Source organism: Trypanosoma brucei, chromosome 10 (assembly GCF_000210295.1).
Source record: "Trypanosoma brucei gambiense DAL972 chromosome 10, complete sequence".
NCBI lineage: Eukaryota > Euglenozoa > Kinetoplastea > Trypanosomatida > Trypanosomatidae > Trypanosoma > Trypanosoma brucei.
This window is the reverse complement of record NC_026743.1, coordinates 656,853-677,188: the sequence shown is the minus strand read 5'-3', so window position 1 is coordinate 677,188 and position 20,336 is coordinate 656,853. Positions and strand designations below refer to the sequence as shown.

General features: G+C 48.8%; 11 protein-coding genes across 11 annotated transcripts; 1 reads left to right on the top strand and 10 right to left on the bottom strand.

Annotated features, from left to right (window-relative positions):
- Window positions 1-690: 690 nt before the first annotated feature.
- TbgDal_X3550 (T. brucei spp.-specific protein) lies at window positions 691-1,830 on the bottom strand (the record flags this gene model as incomplete). The annotated part of the gene is made up of 1 exon (XM_011779233.1): window positions 691-1,830. One exon carries the CDS (start codon window positions 1,828-1,830, stop codon window positions 691-693), a length of 1,140 nt encoding a protein of 379 aa, XP_011777535.1.
- A 567-nt stretch (window positions 1,831-2,397) lies between these two features.
- TbgDal_X3540 (ribosomal protein S25, putative) lies at window positions 2,398-2,739 on the bottom strand (the record flags this gene model as incomplete). Its single annotated transcript, XM_011779232.1, has 1 exon — window positions 2,398-2,739. One exon carries the CDS (start codon window positions 2,737-2,739, stop codon window positions 2,398-2,400), a length of 342 nt encoding a protein of 113 aa, XP_011777534.1.
- A 517-nt stretch (window positions 2,740-3,256) lies between these two features.
- On the bottom strand, window positions 3,257-3,667 carry TbgDal_X3530 (hypothetical protein, conserved; the record flags this gene model as incomplete). Its single annotated transcript, XM_011779231.1, has 1 exon — window positions 3,257-3,667. The coding sequence occupies one exon, from the start codon at window positions 3,665-3,667 to the stop codon at window positions 3,257-3,259; it is 411 nt and encodes a 136-aa protein (XP_011777533.1).
- A 573-nt stretch (window positions 3,668-4,240) lies between these two features.
- TbgDal_X3520 (hypothetical protein, conserved) lies at window positions 4,241-5,731 on the bottom strand (the record flags this gene model as incomplete). The annotated part of the gene is made up of 1 exon (XM_011779230.1): window positions 4,241-5,731. The coding sequence occupies one exon, from the start codon at window positions 5,729-5,731 to the stop codon at window positions 4,241-4,243; it is 1,491 nt and encodes a 496-aa protein (XP_011777532.1).
- Window positions 5,732-6,712: 981 nt separating this feature from the next.
- On the bottom strand, window positions 6,713-7,729 carry TbgDal_X3510 (hypothetical protein, conserved; the record flags this gene model as incomplete). The annotated part of the gene is made up of 1 exon (XM_011779229.1): window positions 6,713-7,729. The coding sequence occupies one exon, from the start codon at window positions 7,727-7,729 to the stop codon at window positions 6,713-6,715; it is 1,017 nt and encodes a 338-aa protein (XP_011777531.1).
- A 293-nt stretch (window positions 7,730-8,022) lies between these two features.
- On the bottom strand, window positions 8,023-8,505 carry TbgDal_X3500 (hypothetical protein, conserved; the record flags this gene model as incomplete). Its single annotated transcript, XM_011779228.1, has 1 exon — window positions 8,023-8,505. The coding sequence occupies one exon, from the start codon at window positions 8,503-8,505 to the stop codon at window positions 8,023-8,025; it is 483 nt and encodes a 160-aa protein (XP_011777530.1).
- Window positions 8,506-9,165: 660 nt separating this feature from the next.
- On the bottom strand, window positions 9,166-11,739 carry TbgDal_X3490 (hypothetical protein, conserved; the record flags this gene model as incomplete). The annotated part of the gene is made up of 1 exon (XM_011779227.1): window positions 9,166-11,739. The coding sequence occupies one exon, from the start codon at window positions 11,737-11,739 to the stop codon at window positions 9,166-9,168; it is 2,574 nt and encodes an 857-aa protein (XP_011777529.1).
- A 202-nt stretch (window positions 11,740-11,941) lies between these two features.
- Window positions 11,942-12,373, bottom strand: TbgDal_X3480 (hypothetical protein, unlikely; the record flags this gene model as incomplete). The annotated part of the gene is made up of 1 exon (XM_011779226.1): window positions 11,942-12,373. The coding sequence occupies one exon, from the start codon at window positions 12,371-12,373 to the stop codon at window positions 11,942-11,944; it is 432 nt and encodes a 143-aa protein (XP_011777528.1).
- Window positions 12,374-12,576: 203 nt separating this feature from the next.
- Window positions 12,577-12,882, top strand: TbgDal_X3470 (hypothetical protein, unlikely; the record flags this gene model as incomplete). Its single annotated transcript, XM_011779225.1, has 1 exon — window positions 12,577-12,882. The coding sequence occupies one exon, from the start codon at window positions 12,577-12,579 to the stop codon at window positions 12,880-12,882; it is 306 nt and encodes a 101-aa protein (XP_011777527.1).
- A 280-nt stretch (window positions 12,883-13,162) lies between these two features.
- TbgDal_X3460 (DNA-directed RNA polymerase iii largest subunit) lies at window positions 13,163-17,755 on the bottom strand (the record flags this gene model as incomplete). Its single annotated transcript, XM_011779224.1, has 1 exon — window positions 13,163-17,755. The coding sequence occupies one exon, from the start codon at window positions 17,753-17,755 to the stop codon at window positions 13,163-13,165; it is 4,593 nt and encodes a 1,530-aa protein (XP_011777526.1).
- A 1,217-nt stretch (window positions 17,756-18,972) lies between these two features.
- TbgDal_X3450 (eukaryotic translation initiation factor 5,putative) lies at window positions 18,973-20,121 on the bottom strand (the record flags this gene model as incomplete). The annotated part of the gene is made up of 1 exon (XM_011779223.1): window positions 18,973-20,121. One exon carries the CDS (start codon window positions 20,119-20,121, stop codon window positions 18,973-18,975), a length of 1,149 nt encoding a protein of 382 aa, XP_011777525.1.
- Window positions 20,122-20,336: the final 215 nt, after the last annotated feature.

Genomic DNA, 20,336 nt, shown 5'->3' with positions numbered 1-20,336 from the left:
GGGAAGGGAATGACAGTCTGTTGATAAATGGGAAGGCGATAGAGGAAGAGTAAAAAGCAGCAGATATGCATGCTAAAGAGAACACATCCACAGAATGAGCAACTATCCATATTATGCTGATGCTACATCTCTACTAAACTCGTTTCTGCCTTCCACAAAAACGAGAAGCATCTATATTCAGAGGATTGGATATATAAAGTCAGCGAGTGTTCACTTTGCCGGCAACCAGTTGTGGTAAAGAGGGAGAGGTGTTAATAAATTTATCTCCTACCATCTGAAGGTAGGGGAGGGGGGGGAAGTCACAAACAACAGCCCAAAGGGGAAAAAATTAATCAAAAGAAAAGGGATATCAAATATTAAACGATGGTAGAAAATTCTTCCCCTTCTTTACTTCATGCTTCACATCGAAGAAAGGGGAAGACAAAGACTTATAAAAGAATGAAGGTACAACGAACGATCGCATACGCACGAATAATAAAATAAAAGGAATGCTGACGATATAAACTATGAAGAAACACTAACAGAACTTGTAGCACAACCGCAGAATCGATACGGAAAAAAAAAATGAGCGTCGATTTGTTGGTAAGAGCATTGCACCTTCATATATATATATAAATAAAGGCTACTTATCATTCCTCCCAGCTCACTTTCTTTTTCATCACACACACACGCTTATTGCACAACGTGCTTTTACTGGGTCGTAGAAGGAATGCCATCCTCCTTGGTGCCCTCTTTCATTGTTACGCGGGTTCCGTTTGGCCTACGAACAAGGCTACGTGTAGAGACCACAGGAATATCTTCTTCGTCAAGGAAGTTGTTGTACGCCACCCGGCGGGAAATATCTCTTATCTTACTTTCATGGGTGAAGTACCGCCCTCCTCTGTTATTACCAGAAGAGACACTAATCACAATTCTATCCCTGAAACAGGAATGTGGGCGACTATTCCCTTCATCATCAAGATCCTCAATGTCACTGCCATCACCGCTGCTCGATCCCCCGCTAAAGCTGTCGCTCATACACATACCAGAAGTTTCGTCAGTAATCTTATTAGGCGAATTTGAAGAAGAAACCAGAGCGTTTGTTGTTGCTGTTGCACCGTATCCCATGATCCCTCCGCATTCGCTTGCGAAAACACCTTCCGGTTGTTCTTGTTGTCGTAAAGAGGAGCAAACAAGGCCATCAACAACTGTCGACCTCGGCCGCATCGATGATAATGTATGAGCGAGTACCGAGCCGCTTTTCAAGCCCTGACTCAATCCCAGCGAGACGCACCCCTCGCGACGAATGGTGAAGGGATCTGCAATTGTCTCTGATTGTGCCCGCCGGCGCGCTGCCGTGGGTGACTCCAACGCTGTCCGGGGTCGTAGAGACTTCTTCGCATTTGCGAGTTCTCCAACACCAGAGCCTGTCTTCCACTCGGTCCCAACTTCAGTGTTACGACTTAGAGTGTGTTCACCATGCCGACGGCCGACCTGTTCCCCCACTTTCTTCAGTTGATGCAAGTTTATAACAGGTTCCAACGTCCCAACTGGGATGTGTAGGCTCGGGCGCTTAAAAATTCGGCGCCCGACGTTCGGCACGGGCACTGTAGGCAGACGAGGTAGTGCCAACCCGGTATTCCCCAACGGTGCCATCACCAGCGCTGTGGGTTTCTTGATGGTTGGGTCCTTGTCTTGCGATTGTAACGGGGGTTCAACACTCCGGGGGCCACGTCCTGGAAATTTATTTGAGGATAATCCACCTTTCCTCGCCTCTTGACTTTCAACAAGGGATTCATTGGAAAGCAATCGCCTTCCATTGAATGGTGCACTGAGGGTAACGCGCTCCATTCTTGGTATAAGCAGTACAAACCACACGCTCCAACTCGGTGCGGGAGAGTGGTAATATACGTGCGTTCACGAAGTGGGTCTTGTATACCACTGGACCCGATCACCCAAATAACCTAAAGTTACAGGGCGGAAACTGTACCAAAGCACAAAATTGCGGGTAGGAATGATAGAAAAAAAAAAGCAAGACAGGGAGGAGAGTGCTGCACAAGCGATTGCGGCAAGAGTTTCGAAAAAAAAAAAAAGGCACAGGAGTGCAGAACAATGACGGTCGTCCCGCAAAACACAAACGCTATGTGCGTAGCCCTACGCAAAACAACACGTGTTAGTAGACAAACTATTGTAAAAGAAATAAGGCAAAGTATTCACACGGAAGCAGCAGGAAGGGGAGGAATGAAAGGGGATAATAATTAAAAAAAGGAAAGTAGAGTTGGCACACCAAGCAAAATGCTGTTGCAAACTCGCGCGCCACCTCGTGGCGGCCCCAGCATCGTCATGGTCACAACCGAGAAATGTTAGTTTGCATTCGCCTACTTTCCCTCTTCATCGATAAGCCCAGTTCTCCCTCCTTTATGCGGTAGCAGCGCGCGTGTAAACGCGAAACTTACTGCTGCATGAAACCAACCGAATGAGCCCCTGCCTGCACAAGTGCTGGAGCCCCTTCCCAGCAAGAGCCACGGAGATTTTCAGACGGTCACTGATGATGGATGGTGTGATGACCTTGTACTTCGGTACTTCCTTCATGAGTTTGTCCATCGTCTCCTTATCGAACATAACGGCGTTCTGAAGTGCCTCACGGGTGCGACCTTTAGACCACTTCTTTGTGGCCTTCTTGGCACCCTTGTTGAGGTTCTCCATCTTGCCCTTCTTGGGCGCCTGCTTGGTATCCTTTCCTCCCTTCTTTGGCGGCATGGCTACAGTTCGTGCCCCTCCGGTGCGATCTACGGTGAGAGCACAGGTCAAAATAAGCGTGCAAACATCACAACGAAAAAACAGAAAGAAGGAGATATGTATATATGTGTGTAGTCATAAGTATTATTTTTTTATTGAGGGGCAGTAAATCATGCGGGCCCAGCAGAGACAGGAACAGCGAAAGCAGCACATATTGCTTTTCTCTTGTTTTTCAACTTCTACTCGATATTTACTCCAACACAATCACGCATTTGCATTGCTTTGACCGTAAAGCAGCCTTGAAAGGAAACGGATGACTCCATGTAGCACGTACGTTTAACACACCACTCATTGGCACAAGGCTGGCGACGAACAATATGAAAGTGAAGATTGTGCACAAAACAAACAGAGAAGTCGTTAACACTTGCATTTTTGAAAAGTCGTACACATATTCTTCTCACAGTGAAATGATGATGGCGATAACTACAAACACACGCCACCCCTACACACCACTAACACCCCGCTACCAACCATCAGACTATTTTTCAGAAAAATCACCCTCACCCCCCATTGGTTTACTGGGTGCATGGTGACAGTAGTGATCATCGTAACCATAAACGTCTCGGTTATTGAAGCCCAGCAACTCATTCTGAGCCTTCGTCTCTCCGAGTAGCGCCACCAACTCCTGTTTATTCTTATAGCTAGACCAGCTGTATCGCTTCACCATTGCACGATACTTCCGTACGGTTATGAGATCTTGCAGACGCCCAAGAACAGAGCGACCTTTAGCTAAGCTATGAGCAAACTCCGGTGTGCCAGGCACTACTCGAGTGGCGCTGAAACCCTCTTGAACAGCAGCCCTGTACGCCGTAGTGGACCCACAAAATGTCGCGGCATGTGGGGCCAACTGCATAAACTCCAAGTAAAGTTTAGCAACACGGGGATGCATTTAGACGGAAGTGTGGGAGTTTGATCTGCAACCGCCAACCCTCAACACGAACCTTTGAAGGGAACCGAGAGCAATGCTACACGAGGTGGCTAATTGGTTAATGCATGCATACTTCTAAAGCAACGGAAAAGGAAAGAGGGAAATGAGGATCTCTAACGGAGCAAATAGTAGGAAATAGGTATATTATATATATATATATATATATATTATTTTTTTTAAAGGGAGAAAATTCGTTGTTTCAACTTAATTGAAACCACGACCGACACTTGCTCCATATATGCATATTTGGGCCGCTTGGAACCGTAAGCCACCGTCCAGAGAAGAAACGGGGCGAGATTCGACAACGAAAGGAAAAATACAGAGCAAAGTGGAAACTACTAAAAGTAATGTGGACAAAGCACCACGGCATGAAAATGCAAAGAAAAATAACAATGAAGCCAAGAAGCAAGCGCTCCTAAAAAAAAAAGCATAATAATAACAACAAAAAACAGTAAACGAAAAAGGGACAACGAGAGGAGAGTCGCCATCACCCCCTTTTCCCCACTAGAGGAGTCGACTAGGTTCCAGTGCACCTTACAGCTTCAGGAGACGTGTTTCGACAGCCCACTGAAGTGCTGCAGCGGTTGAGCCAACTGATGACTGAGTGGCAGCGTCACCACGACTTTCCGCCACAACTCCGCCATCAGCATTTAATTCCATCACATGTGATGGCGTGTCACCTTCCATCAAATGTAACTGCAGTAGCCGCTGAACGTCTGCTACGAAAAGTGGATTCTGCGACGTTCGCACGATGTGTGCCAAACTATCTGCAATACTCTGTATCAGTAGTGGGCATGACTGCCCTATAGGCACTATCGTCCCGACCTCGATTTCAGGCCCAGCGGCAACAGACGCCGCACCATCCTCTCTGGAGGGTGAGACCATCGCGCGATGGACAAAGCTGTCCGAGTTCTCGGCAACCAACCGGCATAAGGCCGCCTCAACTGTTTCTGCAAGCTTTCCCGCAAGCTGCAGCAGAGAAGGTTTCATGCTAGCTACCGGAGCCGCAGTGTCCCCATATGGCGATATCACACGGTACCACAAATCGCGCGGCCCGTCCACAATGACTGTAACGCTGCGCACACGGAGAGCGTCAAGAGTACCGCGGAGGTAGACACTGCAGCCCATGTCTTTTCCAAGCCCACACACGTCGTAGTGGTTACCTTTACCTTCCAGGGTGCTCGCGTGTAGCGCTCCCCACGACAGCGCTGGGAGCAGATACTTTTCGTTGAACCCAGCTAGGAGGGGAAAACAAAACGATGTATCTTTCCCCGGTTTAATGCATCCCTTCTGAGACTGTCGCACTCGTTTTCTGCTTTCGCGCAAGTTGTTTGGAGAAAGTGCCTCCCTAAAACAGGCATCCCCATCGATGGCATTCAAGAACAAAGCCACTGTGTGATAACCCACACGGGGACCAAGCGGAACTGCCGCGTTAAGAAGAGCGGCAACACGGACATCGTACCTCGCCTCCGATGTGTCATTATCATCCAGGTCCCGTGCCGTTACCGTCGATATCATCGTCGCGCTGTGAATTGCGCCGAGGATCCCATCGCGATCCCTGTTCCACGATAGGTGCGGTACGTACGGGAGCAGCAACACCGATAGATGACTTGGAACGCCTGTGAGAGCGGAACAGATAGCCAGCCGCCGCTGCAGCTGCGAACACCAGTGGGCACTAAGCTGCGTTCCTTGCCTTTCAGAAATAGCAGCACCCGCGGAGTCTCTCGAAGTCACAGCGGTCGCAAATAAGATGTGATATGTGAATACTGTTCCATTACTTTTCGCTAGCACCGCGTCAAAAGTGCAGTTCTTAGCCGTATCGCAGTTCCAATCGAGCGAGCTAAGCAATCGTGCCTCAACGGTAATTGTAGATGCCATTGGGAGCGCCGCTGCCTCCACCCGAAGTTCTTCTGTTGGACAACATAGCGTCACTGTGTGAATTTGATGTAAACGAACAAGATGGACAATCTCAACCGCAAACGTTTCGGCGGTAACGCTCTTCGTCCCCTCCCTGGTGGCTGGCATCAAGAAAGAAAGAGAAAGCGCGTCGATCTCCCTAACCTCACCTACAGATATTTCCCGCGGCAATGTGCAAATGTGTTGAATTCCAGATAAGGAAAAGAAAGTTGCATGTGTGTAAAGGAAGGGTTGACAGAGTTCACGCTGCGTTCAGAAAGAGAAAAAGAAAAATCTGACGGCACAACTATGAAACCAAATGTGCTTTACCACACAAACATGCACACATACGTGGCCCCAAGGTTTTTTAGTGTAATAACCATCCTCATGTATGTCCTCCAGTCAGCGTGTTAAACACTTACGCATTCTCTTTGACCACACCTTTCACATCAACTGTACGGAAGACCTGTATACATGTATACATTGATCTTTCCAAAGAAAGGAAAAAAAAGTAAGGTGGGTGGAAGATTCTTCTTTGCCCCGCAAAGTGTTTATAGGACAGACATCTAGAACTTATTTAAGGGAGAGCACCGCTCTCATCGAGGTCGGTGTGCCAGATGTTGGGCAGTAATATACATAATGGATAATAAATATTGCATGAGATGTCCTTTACCGCACCTTTTATGTGCCCAGGTAAAACAAAGAAAAAAAAAACATGCACATATTTAAATAAAATAATCTGGTGGCATCACGAAGACACTCCTTTCCTTTTCCCTATCGTGAACAATCTGGAATGATGGCAGCCGTCTTTCCAATTTTTATTTTTCTAAGTTACCTTTTTTTTTTCCTCACTCCTCTCCTCACCTTCACCGCCTGGCTTCCTCCCCCTCTTCTTTCCCATTTTCCCACTGCGATCTCCTCTTGGCTGCCTTCATTCCGTACACCGTTGTTTCTTCCGCTCTATTTTCCAGTGTTCCCAATCTTCATTCCACCAGCCTTCATACCACCTCACACACCTTTTTTTACAGCTTTCCTTCCTGGTACGCCCTTTCCCAGCAGTTTCTGTGCTCCAAAGACGCCGCGTCATAATGCTTTGGAACCTAACCGTCTCTACATGGCGTCGGGGCATTCACCTTCACCAGTGGCACCTTCCTCAGCAGGAATGTCTCCGGAAAGCACTTTTAGGAAATCCTCTGTCTTTTTCTCTAAGTCGTCGTGCAGTGGACACATGGTGTCATCGTACTCATCACGCACGGTAACAAATTTACTCGCAATACGCGCCTTCAGATCAGCCATTCCCTCAGTTGCAGTGGCGGCGTCCTCCTTTAATGTCTGCAGGGCACGGCGCAGCTCACCGGCCTTCTTGCGGCGTTCTTCAACTGACATGGGCTCCACTGGCCGCTTCACAAGGTCCATCACTTGAAAATAGTCACGTACCGTGTGCAACAAACTGCCAATAACTCCCAGCGGTACGGAAACTACCGCAAGGGCCTCGGGTGCGTGCTCAGGATTGAGGCAGTACTGCTCAAGCTCCTCCAGTACATCATCTGGAAGGCGTTTCTGCAGTAGCGTGCGCATGCGGCTGACGAAGAAAGTGTAGAAGTAGTTCTCACTAAGAACCACTTGTACGTTTTCCCAGCTCAAATCCTCCTCTCCCCGCACCCTCATGATCATTCTCATTGTAGCTACGGCCTGCCTGGGAGGATATTCGTAGTTTCGTAGGACACAGAGTTCATTGTACGCGACATTCTCCAGCTTCTGATAACATTCTTTTAAGCTGCATTCCACAGGATGCAACGGTTCCCGCTCAAGTACCATCAAATCGCGCGTGGAGACAATAGTTGTTCCGCAGCGCTGCTCCTGGAGCAAAGCGATGCGTTCTGTCCACACGAGTTCCCTTTCCACTGCCTTTCGCTTCTGCTCACTGGCATAAATAATGGTGCGAAAGGTCGCAGCCTGCGGTTCGTAGTGGTGCAACACGCGTGCAATATTCGCACGGTACTCTGAACTAAGTAAGCCAAGTTGTGCTGCTTTCATTTGAACATCACCTTCTATGTCGGCAAGGGCTGCCAATTGCTGTGAGGACGGCCACTGAACGCCCTCTTGCCGAGCATCGTCGTTACTCATTTTCTTAAAACGGATATGCCCATAAAAAGAAAAAAGGAAAGCAAGAGCAGATGTACACAATAAATAAATAACAGGGAGGGGGAAAAGAGAGAAGTGAAATAAGGGAGTAAAAAGGGAAGAACAAATATAACGTCAGTGCAGTCATTCACACGCAGCCAACTCCTCATCGATATCACAAATTTTCATAGGTGCCCAAAGGATCCCTTCGAGGGTATTTCTTTTCCCCGTTCCCAAACCTTATCCAACACACACTCGCTATCACGGCAAGAACGCGCACACCACCGTTGAATAGTTCAGTTTCTCAGAAAACTGGACCAACGTGTGCGGGAGAATTCTTTCCAGTTCATCTCCAACTGTGTGTAAATATCTGCTGAGGTCTGAGGTGACCAGTTAATTTCCTCCTCAAGTCGCGTGAAGGTGTCCAGCGGAAAGTAAGCGGCCTGTAGTTCTTTATTCCCACTTCGTATACCCACCGGTCGCTCCAGGTTGTTCAACTTTAGCGCCATCAAAACGTCCTGATGTTCCCGTATGATTTTGTCTACCTTTCCCATTTCTTCCTCACCCATGTCAAGCTGAAGTATAATATACCGTGCATACGTTAAGGGCGTATTGTCTGCATCACGGAAGCGACTGTAGGGCCGCATAATCCCCTCGTTTGTGATGCTTCTGATAAGACCACCGTTGCTATAGACAGCAACACCGATCTCACGCAACGCCTGCGAAGTGAATCGACGTTGTCGTGGCTTCATCACCAGTACAAAAGAATAAAAAACCATACTGACACTACCACTTCTCTCGTTTAAAATAAAGATACAGAAATGCGCGCCTCTGGATGTCTTTCGCCCGTCCTTCTTAATTCAGTACAAAAGAGGCAAGATTGCACTTGTGCCCGTGCTGATGTTTGGCCTTCCGCGCTACCGCCGTCTCTGTACAGCAGATAAGAAGATTTATGAATCCACCGTACTTTACCCACTAATACACTGTCACAGAGGCAGAAAAAAAGAAAATAAAGATAAAGAAGTAACAAAACTAAAGAAAAGTATTAAAAGGGGGAGGTGGGAGAAGTGGTTATTGTGTGGGAAAAGGGGAATCCTCCAATAACCGTGCAAGGGGGAAATCGAGAATTTAAAGGACAAAAGGTGAATTACACGGGAGCACCAAACACCGCACACTCACTAAAACAGAGGCTGTTGTGTGGGTAACGACCGGATGAACGGCATCAACCTTGAAGGTGAATTGATTGCTGCAAGTGACTCGAATGTCCTTATTCGATTGCAACGGACCGACCCAACAGATATTTTCATCAGCTCAGTTCAGCAACAACAACAAAACAGATTGGGGTGGTAGAAAATAAATGAAGACACCCATCCCTTACTCTTTTTTTTTTTTTACAACCCCGCAGCCTGAAAGGGGTTATATTCCGCGCCTACTCCACTTTATGGGGTGGTGTCCAAAAGGATACGTAACTTGTCAGGGTGAAGGTCCTCCACTGAGGTGCGGCCCGGAAGATCTGAAGAAAGAGTGGTAGTAATGTCAGAGCCCTCTTCTGATGACAAGTTGAGAAGTTGTTTGTAACGTCTTTCGTACACAGCTAAAGTTATATCTAGCACACCCTGCATAACCCGATCACGCAAAGGAGGTGAGGCCAACGAAGAAACAATGGGGACATAGAGTCGGCCTGAGGCCGCTACAACACTATAAAATTCATTAAGTTTATCCATGACGGTGCGAGTGTCAAATTCCTTAGCGGCCACACCACCCTCACCATCCCCCACGCCAGTAGACTCGATAGTTTTAGCCGCTTCGGGAGTACAAATAGCCTTTTCCATTTCATCACCTTCATTCGTGGCCTCTCCCAAGTAGTGTCGCGCGACACACTGGGAGAGGGCTGCTACCAATTCCTTTATAAGGTCGTCAATGCGCTCCATTACAGTGCTCAAGAGAGGCATGGTGTAATGAACCAACTTGCTTCCGCTCGCGGAACTGCGTGTGTGAGGGACAAGCGTTTCATATAAGGCATTCATGGTATTCAGTTGAATCACCAACTTGCAAGGTTCGTCAACGCCGCTGCTTAAAACAGGTTGGTGCGCCAGTACCGTTGGAAATGACATCAAATGCTGCACAATCACGGCAAAGAACTGCTCGCTGCATGGAGGGGCAGCACTGGCCGCCTCAGCTCCTCCAGAGACCTCCTGCACTAAACCATACGATGGAGAAACGTGGAGGGACTCCATAATTTCCGCATGCTTCTGTGCTTCGATCATAGTGGCTTGCAAAACACGGAGGCACTCCGCTACTTCAGGAGGCACGGGAAGAACCATGGTTTCGAGTGTGCGAAGCAACTCAGCCGCCTGTGCCTGATGCTTGGAGAGACCACTACGCAAATAAGGATTACAACTAGCGGGTCGGCCACTGAAACTTGAGGGCTTCAACCCTTGTGTAGAAGCCGATCTTTCCTGCGCTTTCATTTGGTCTTCATGGAAGGAACTACCATCTAACCCACGTTCATCCTCCACTTTGTATTCGAGCAAAAAGTCAACAACGAAGTACCTGGCAGTGCCTCCCAATTTCCATTCCAGTGCTTCAGCAGACGCCAACCGGCGGAGAATGGCAGAACGACTGACAACACCTGCCACACTATCTAACGAGTGGTCTGAGAGGTGTTTGGCTATCGTATGATACACACGAAGTAGCTGCATCTTTCCATCGTCTGCGATTAGACGCGTGAGTGCGGCATCACGGCCAAGTAAAGCGGTAAACGTACTGGTGCTGCAATATGTAAAGAGCTGCAGTAGGGCATGAGTTGTTTGAAGACCACTTGTCAGACTTGACACCGTCGTTGCCACCAGCGCCTCCAACTGCGAGCGGTTCATCACGTGTTGGTAGCGATTTTCTGCTTTTGAAGCACCCGAAACCAAGGAGAGTGGGCGGCCCGCCGCAGCCGAAAGAAGACGCGCGATGCCACCAGTAAGACCAATAGGCCCCGAGGGTCCCATTCGGGAGGATCCCGCTTTACTACTAAAATCTTCGGTGCCAGGGGATCCCGCTTCACCGGTGTTCGAACCAACCCCATCAGCATCTTGGAGACTCGACGCCGTCCGCAGAAACCTCTCCAGCACGCCCTCCAGCACACTTTGGATATGTTTGCAGAGAACGTCAAAGACGGAATCGAGAACCGATGACTTACTCAACGTCAAATCTTCACCGACGGGTTCGTCAAAGTGATTTGCCACCGTCGCGGAACACGGAGAGCCTCTACCACCCTCTAACGCATCAGTGCACTCACCTTTCCCACCAGAAAGCGGTGGTTGGCGTGGCTCCAACACTGGGGAAGTGAAGAAAGTTGAAAAGAAATCGTCTTCGTCCACAATTGCCTGGTGCAACCAAGCGAAGAGTGAACTAAAGAAAAAAACGGGGTTGCCGATCTCCGCCTCTAATGGTCGTATACCCGCACTACTGCCTTCACCTCCCCCTGCTGAGTTGTGGCGCTCCCCATCCCCCATGTGATACGTGCGGGAAGCCGTCGTCGTGGAACCGGTGGTCAGAAGATGAAAGTATTGCCGAAGTACCGCTGCGCGTCGCAACCGAGCAACCTCCTCTATAACCGATGCCCACTGTGCTTTGTTCTCCTCTCGGAGAAAATTCATGCACCGCAAGTAAAAATTGGTCAATTCTGGTGCCTCCCCGCAGCTGGATGTAGGACCTGAGGTTGAGCGACCCGACAGGGTTTTTAGATGGCGTGCCACCTTTTCTGTACCCTTTATTATAGCAATGTACGTGCTGTCCATCACTGCTGCAGCGCTCTGGTAGCTTTCACGCGAGAGGAGCATCTGACGGCACTCACGGTGAGTCGCTTGCACACTGCTAAGCACATCAAGGTAAGTGGTATCAACAGACCCCTCCTCTAATATCCGCTGCTCTTCCGCTGTAAAGTGATATCTGCCTTGGAACTCCTTTATTTCCCTCTCCCTCTGATGAACCAAAGTCAACTCAGCTTGGAGTGTTGTCATGAGACCGGAAAAATCTTCTGCCTGAGCGGCATGAGCACCTAGAGTCGCCTCAAGTACCTCACTTTCACGATGAAGTTTTGTTACTAACGAATACACTTCCTCAAACACCTCGTTGAGGGTCGACCACTCCTGCAAAAAACGTTGGTGAACATCCACAACACGACCCTCAAGCGCTGCACGGAGCGCTGCTGAAGAGTGCGAGCTAAGGGATGAAGCAGTGCCGGTAGTTGTGGTAATGGTGGCAGTTGTTAACACCATTTGCATTCACAGACGCAACTGCACTGTTATGTTGTTGGGGGCTTTGAAGTGGCGTTGTTTTCTCGCTTCCGCCGGATGGCAAATCCCCTCTCTGAAAATATAAGCCCTCAAGAAACTCTGGCACAACATCATTCATGTAGAAAACTAGCTCCCGAAAGTTGTCATTGACAGTAACGTCTAGCAGCTTTTGTACTTTTCGAGTCGTTGCAAAGTTACGCGTGGATGAAACAAATCTTTCGGTTGTCAAACCCCCAGCAACTTCAGTTCCGAAGATAGAATGTTGCGGTTCCGAGTTCCTTTTCTCAATCCTCCCCACATCCCCCGATGTCACTCCGGGTCGTATGCCTCCCTTCCTCACAGCCTCAGAGTTGTCCATTCTCACTGCTAACGTCGTTGTGTCCGATATTACCCCCTTAATCTCCCACCACTTAACACAGTAAAACTGCTGGCGGTACAGACCTAATGAAGATTATTCAGAACCACTAGTTATATCCGATGAGAGCAAAAAAAAAAAAAACTTCGGCAGCAGCACAAAGGTAAAACAAGCATGAGTGACAAAACCAACGAGGATGAGCATCCATGAGGCATGCATTCCTTTCCCGCCGAATAAATGATTCGAGTTGGTATAGTGATTTTTTAAAAATAAAAAGTGGGGAAATTCCACCAACAAAATGGTGCCAAAGGAAAGACAAGTACTCAAAGCGAACATTGAAAGGGAATAATGGAAGTGAATGGCTACATATCTTCACAAACTACATTTCCTCCCCGACCGGATTTGTTCATGTACCAGGAGCAGAAAATAAAGTAAAACATTTTCCCCACACTCCCGTCACTTCCCCAACTATCTTCCTTTGGATACGCCACATGCTTCAGCATGGCAATTAAGCACCGTTACACGTAATATTCAACACGTTTCCAACGCCAGCCCATGCAACTGGCACCTTACAAGCACCACCATCAGTCACACAACTCCACTGGCTTGTGTGTGTAAAGAAATACACAGCTTCATTCTCCCCTCTCATCCCTCAAGAAGATACTAACATTAGGCAAAGTACTCGCCCATATGCGCGCGACCACAATCACCTGCCCACACATAACTTCAACCTTTTACTTATTTTGTTTCCGTCATCATCACCGCTATTGCCATTTCGTTCCTTGAAAACGTTTAAAAAAGATCCAAACGAAAAACACCCTCAGCGGCAAGAGGTACCAGATGATGTCGTTTTGCGGTGTGGAAGTTGGGGCCCATCCCGCGTTTCACGCAACGCTGAGGAGGGAGAATATCGTTGCTTATGGAACCGTCTAACAAGAGATCGAAGGATGTTGTCCCTAATGGGACAGGTTTCCCTACGATAATACTGTCTGACACACTGAGATCCCGGTCAACTCGTTGAGTGGCTGCGGCATTGTACAAATGGTCCGTGGTGCGCTCAAATGAAGCCATGGTAAGAACGTTGAAGTTCATTTTTTGAATGCCGTATCGCGTAATTCCAAGCACCACACCTCGTTGAGTCATGAGATCCGCAAGGAGGTACACGTGCCGAACGTCAATGCTTAGACTGTATGCCTTGAGTATGTTTTGTATCTCGTCCACGATCACACGGCGCGCAGCTTCAATACCCAGCACACGCTCCACCACGGCCACGTGATTACAGATCACCCGAGTAGAGTCGACACCCCAAAGATTCATTACGGCACGCAGCTCCGCGCCTTCTGCCAACACTTCAGTGCCGTTTGAGGATATCATCGCACGGTTAATGCCTCCGATGCCCCCAACTACAACGTCGGGGAGTAACCCGAGGATGCGTCGGAGACTAAAGTGAACCCAACGGGCATCCTGAAAGTGGGGATATACAGCGAGTGTGTCGAGGCTGAATACCTCTATACAATCCTCGTTTAGCATCCGAAGGGGAGACATGGTATGCCCAGCGGCCGCAAGAATGCGCTGACGAACGGTGATGGCGTTGATGGGTAGATGCAGTTTTGTAATAACGGACATATTAAGGTGCACACGGAGGTAAAATTCAGTGTCACTGCACACCTCCACAATTTCGGACACAACCTCACGTAACAGCACGCGCTCAATCTGGGCCTTCACGAACCGTGCCCGCTTCCTGAATATTTCGCAATGGTTTTCCTCGCCTTCCATAAGTAGTACTGGAGCTGTGACAACGGGTGTAGCAATATTGCGATTGGCGTTGATGACCTCCACTAGTCGAGGAACACCCTGCGTAATGCTCATGCTCGCCACACCAGCAAAGTGAAAGGTACGCAAAGTCATCTGGGTGCTTGGCTCACCAACAGATTGGGCAGCAATGGCGCCGCACGGGGTACCAGGCTCACATGCCTTACGCAGATACTTGCTTGCGCATTGAGCAATGAATCGTGTTACCATTCCGCGTGTCAGCGGAAGTAGTTCGGTCTGAAGCATCTCAAGGTCCCGCAACTCGGAAACCCTTCCCTCTTCTTTGCTGTCTTTGACCTTCAGTGACGGTGCTCTCTTTTTGGTTCTCTTATTTGCAATAGGCCCACTATTGTCACCTCCCCCCTCCGTTCGCTCACGACTCGTGTTGGGAAGGTTGAGCAGGTTGCGGATCCGTTGCTGTTCCCTCACCTTTTTCACGAAGAAGTCTTGGATATCATCTTTGAACTTTCTACTGCAAACTTTAACCAGATGGGAAATTAACACTGCCCGACGCAGTCTTCCTGTACGTGGCCTGCTCTCCCTATCATTAGTTTTCCCGTTGCTGTTATGCAAAGCATCTTCTCGAGACTCCTGTTCCTCACAAACTTTTAGCGCCTCTTGATCCCCATTCAAGCACGCTTCTACAAACGAAGGTCCCTCTGTTGGAAGCATCGAAATAAACTCGTTAAAGTAATTTTCATTATCTCGTATTGCATTTCCGTCACTTGCCGTCTTACTTCCAGCAAGCAGTCCCACGACCCAACGTGCATACGCCGCTCGAACACTAAGCCATTCCTGCTCCAAGTTCAGAGGTGTGCCGCTATTACCCTCCATGAGCTGAGGGTCAAGGCCATCTTCACCAAACCTTAGCTGTATTACGTCTCCTTTCGTGTTACGCACCGTGCCGTCGTACCGTACGCTCAAGTTTTCCATTGCCTTCATCAGGCGCCGATATATATACCCCGTTTCTGCCGTCTTGACTGCCGTATCGACGAGACCCTCACGTCCTGCCATTGTGTGAAAGAAAAACTCTGTCGGGGAGAGGCCAGAGTAAAACGAGTTAGCCACAAACCCACGGGCTGCAGGTGCCTCTTCAAAACGGTGGAAATGTGGGAGCGAGCGGTCCTGAAAGGCGTCCAAAATACGCTTCCCACTTACAGTCTGCTGGCCCACGCAGGCCATCATTTGAGCAATGTTCAGGGCACTACCTTTACTACCCGATTGCACCATGATCAGTGGCGTATTGTTGTGGATGGAAAGTGTTTGCACGGCTGCGGTACCGCACTCGTCACGCACCTTCGACAACTCCGTATTGAGACGCGCCTCCAGTGATTGCTTGACAGTAAGACCCGGAAGGGGTATCATCCGCCCCGTCTTCGCTGATTTGATTAAACCATCACATACCTCTACAGAGCGCGCTAGAACTGCTGCTTTCTGTTTGTTCAACTCTGGGGTTGGCGCAACATCGCCGAGGCCCAGGCTAAACCCATAATTTGTTAGGTACCGTGAAGTGAACTGTGCAATGCGAGACATAACACGCGCTGTGTACCCACCCCCAGCAATGGTGTGCAGCCGTGCAAAAAGTCCATCCTTTGCTCCTCCACCTAATAACTTCTTGTCGAGGCGGCCTGATATAAAACAGGAATCAAGGAATGCCACATAGCCCTCCTCTGCACAGTCGTGCTTACCCTTCCTCGTGTAGAACTTTGTTGGAGCCTCAAAACTCAACAGTACATCCACCTCAGGTGAGGGGCGTACAATGAGTTCAAACAACTGTTTTCCCGTCCATAGCTCTACGGGTTTCAATATAGCGGGAATGGGCAGTCTAAATTGCGTTACTGGGCCGAGCCAATGCGACACCATCTGCGAGAACTCGCCACGGTCAAAAAAAACATCGCGAGATGTTACAAGGTATGCAGCGGCCAAAAAATCTTGTGTACACGCAATAATTGGCTCACCATTTTTCGCTGAAATGATGTTCCTCGCGGTGGACATAAGTTGAAGAGCTTCTGCCCGAGCCTTTTCGGTTTGAACAAAATGCACATTCATTTCGTCACCATCGAAATCAGCATTATAAGGTGCGCAACAACACTCATTGAAACGAAACGTGCGGAAAGGCAGCACTCGAGCACGATGGGCCATCATTGAAACACGATGAAGCGAAGGTTGGCGATTAAATAAAACCAAGTCACCATTCATCACATGTCGCTCAACAATGTCTCCAACTGCAAGGCGTGCTGCCAGGCGGTGTCGGTCCCGCTCGTTCTTGAGGGACTTCTTTGAGCCTTCCTGCGCCAGGTAAACGGTAGTGGCGCCAGGGTGAACGTGCGGGCCGTTGCGCACAAGTCGACGCATTAGCTCATGGTTGGCCTTGAAAACTCTTTGAGGGTAGGTCAGCACACGGGCAACATGAAGGGGCACTGCGAGCTCATCCACATCAAGATTTGGGTCGGGTGAAATGACGGAGCGACCCGAGTAGTCTACACGTTTCCCACTGAGGTTACAGCGGAACCTGCCATGTTTGCTCTTTAGTCTTTGAGCATATGATTTCAAATCACTGGTACGGACATTTGGTGGAAACCCCGGAAGACTCGAATCAAGTAGCCTCGCTGCCCTCATCTGCAACATCTCCCACGTCTCCGTATACCTAGTGGCATCAAGAGATCCGTCCTGCATGGTATCTGTGCTGACCAGGATGTCGTTGTACTGAGCTGTGAGATCATCATCGCGAACGGTCGTTGTCCCCGCACACCCTCGTGGCCGCACGGGCACGGGAGGCACAAGAAGTGTTGTCATGAGTAGATCCGTAGGACTAACTCCAGGAGCTAGGCCTAACAGTATGACTTCCCCAGGTGGAACCGCAAGAAATAGCTGCCGGACACGTACGGGGTCAAGGAAGTCGTGGACGAACTCTCTACACTCGCCGACGACCTTGTTGTAAGCACATGCAGTTCGCAGCTCAGCGTCAAAGAAACCACCAGGGTTCTCCCTAGGCCCCTCACCACGGCGAGGCTCCACGTGATATTTTTCGTGAACAAGCCTCATTGGTCGCACACGCCGTACTACGCCGTTCAGACCGCCACACTTAAGGCACACACGTGTCTTATATGCATCCGTTTGTATCGTTTTAATGAGCATCGTGCGCTGCAGCGGTTCGAGGGATGAAGACGACAAACGCCTCTTATAATAATCGATTTCAGTATCATCTAGTAACACATGCGAGCAGCGTTTGCATATAGTACGGCAAATTCGCAACACTGTGGTGAAGAAACCAAGATGAAAAACTGGTGCCTCGAGGTCAATGTGACCCGGGTGTCCAACACACTCGATGCTGTTGAGTCCGCAAGTTTCGCAGATGGAAAGACGGTCGCATACGCCAAGACGGGCGTCATTGACTCCGTACTCTTTAACATCACCAACAACACGGCGACATGGAAGTACGGAAAGACGATGCACATCGTTACGAGAAAGAAGGCCGTAGTGTAGTGCACTAATCTCTACAGGTGCGTGAGGAAGCGGTTCAACAAACTGCTGCGGAAGCAGGAAAGATGTACTGCTACTTCCTTTTAGCATCGGTTAAGAAACGGTGTGAATATTCCCGGTAATGTGTAATGTTACCCCTCTTTTTTCTCCTTCCTTCGACAGAGGGGAGACAACCGCTATGAAGGTACTTGATATCACAGGCAAGTAAGCCATAGAGGAGTACAGCAACGAGACAATACTCAACAATGGTTGTGCCGACGTGCAGGCATAAGAAGACAAAAAGAGGAAGGGTTGTGTAACTATACCCCACACAAGGGGGAGAAATAAAGGAGGAAAAATAAGCAGACTGGACAAGAATTCCCACACCTGCGCTGTACGGGGTTTATTTTACTTCCCCGTCATCACCTTCTTTCACCCGACTATGTCCTACTCTATTAAATGCCTTCACTCCATTATAGTCCCCCCTCGCTTCCCTGCCCGCTTCATTCGATGTAAGGGCAGATACCCAATGAAAGTGTACAGCCTTCCCTTCCTCTCTTTTCCCACATCGACACCCAACAAATTTCCCTCATCCTCCATTTCTTGGTTTTTCGTTTCCCGTCTCCGCAAACAACACTTAAAACGCTTCACCGTCCACTAGTACACAGAACAGTATGGAAAAAAAAGAAACCACGTGTCCCTGCCCTCCACTTCTTCCCAATTTTCACTACTGTAACTGCTTTTACCTTATTATTATTGCAGTGCACTCGTTCGGTTCTTCATTTTTTCCCCATTTCGTATACATGAGAGAAGCGCCGAAGAAAACATTCAAAAGGGGAATAAAATGAAGCGGAACGGAATGGCGCAAGCCACAATATGTTTACCTTTCGTTGCGATTTATTTAACGACTACAACGAGGTTAGAATACCAACAAGTCATTTAGCTTTCTTCTGCCCTACCCCAAACAGCCTTTGTGATGCGAATTGATTCACACAGTTGCAGATGTAAACTACATGGTAACAACTGTGAGGCAAGTACAAAAAACCGTTTCGATTCACCACGGCAAGGAAGGAGTATGTTGCGCTTCATTTCACGCCTCTGAGTGCATCACCGCAGCGCGCGATATACCCGATATGCCACGACGATGGAAGGGACCAAAGTGAAAAATTAATGTGGTGCAAAAAAAAAAAGGTGAGGGAAATAAGGCGGTCCGCACACAGCAGCCGACGCTGAAGTAAACAAAAAGGGGAATATGGAGGAAAAATAAGAGTAAAGACAGGAGTGGGGAAAATTTGAAGTTACGATGGACGGAATGAGGCCACGGGGCTTCACGCTACGACACACTTGTTCCCATCCAACCACACGACAAGTGGCTCCACCGCTTCCCTCATCTCGGCATATACCGCTGGGTCGACCTTTGACGGGGGTTTTCCTTCGTTATGCCAGCTCTTAATCGATTCACCCTCGAGAACGCCTTCAATGAAAAGAACAAATAACGCAACCACAAGCTGCTCAGGCTTGAGGTGCTGCACGCATATGCGGGCGCACTCCTCCATAGCAGCAACCTGTAGCTGCATCTTCCGCTTTTGTCGCTCCGTCTTTGTCGTCTCATCCGCCGAAGCGTCGTACAGTACAGAGTCTGGAAGGGTTGAAAAGCGCTTCAGCAGTGCCGTATGGCGTCGTAAACCAGCCATGAACTCCTTTTCGGCAATTACAATGGCATTCAGAACGAGTAGCGGCCCCATTTTGTCCTTCAAGTTGTAGGTTGACATAAGTTCCATGGAGTGACGCAGAATCTCTTCGTAGTCACCTTCACATTGTCTCATGAAGCGTGCAAGCACTTCTTGCGGCGCCTCACGTGTATCCTGTAGGTCTGATTTCATAATCACGTGTTTCTCCACAGGAACCGCCAACTTTGCTGCTGCAGCAGCCGCCGCCTCCTCCTGTTGGGCCTTATCCTTCTTACGAGCCTCCGCCGTACCTGCGCCTTTCCGTAGTGCTGCCTGTGGGTTTTTGGCGAAGTGAGTAGCGAGAGCAGTGACGTAGCGCGCTCCAAGGTCTTCCAACTTCATCGACTTACCGCACGCTCCGCACGACATGCTAACCTGGGGGGCACCCTTCTTGTTGCGCTCCACGGAGAGCTGAGTTTCGGGGTTACGGCAGCTCCTGCACAGGACAAACTGGCGGATAAAGTCATATACTTTTTCCTGTACGCGTTCCTCTGTATGACTTCCCATAATAAGAAATTTGTCGTCCTTTTCAGACACCGTGCGCTGAGCACCAAACTCTGACTGGAAATACTTCATCAGGACTTCTTCTGGCCTGTTGATGGCGAGGCAAACGTCGTGGATATTCGGAAAGACAGTCTTGATACCGTTACCACTGCCTTCTACCTTTGTTTGAATGGCAGGCATTTTGTAACGGTAGTATATGTCGTCCCGCTTGTCGGGATCCACAGGGATCATTGAAGACGTCATGGCTAACTTTGTATTACAGGGAACGTGTTACCTGTTTGTTCTTTAATAATGGTATTACTTAAAAAAAAACACGTTGCAGTAAATGCTCGTGTTCTCCTAATCCTCACTACACACTCTTTTTTAATTTTACCTTCTCTTTCCTTTTTTTCCTTTCGCTTTCGTCACCACTTGCTTGTTTACAACCTCCAATGAGGACAAACCAAACCGCACACACG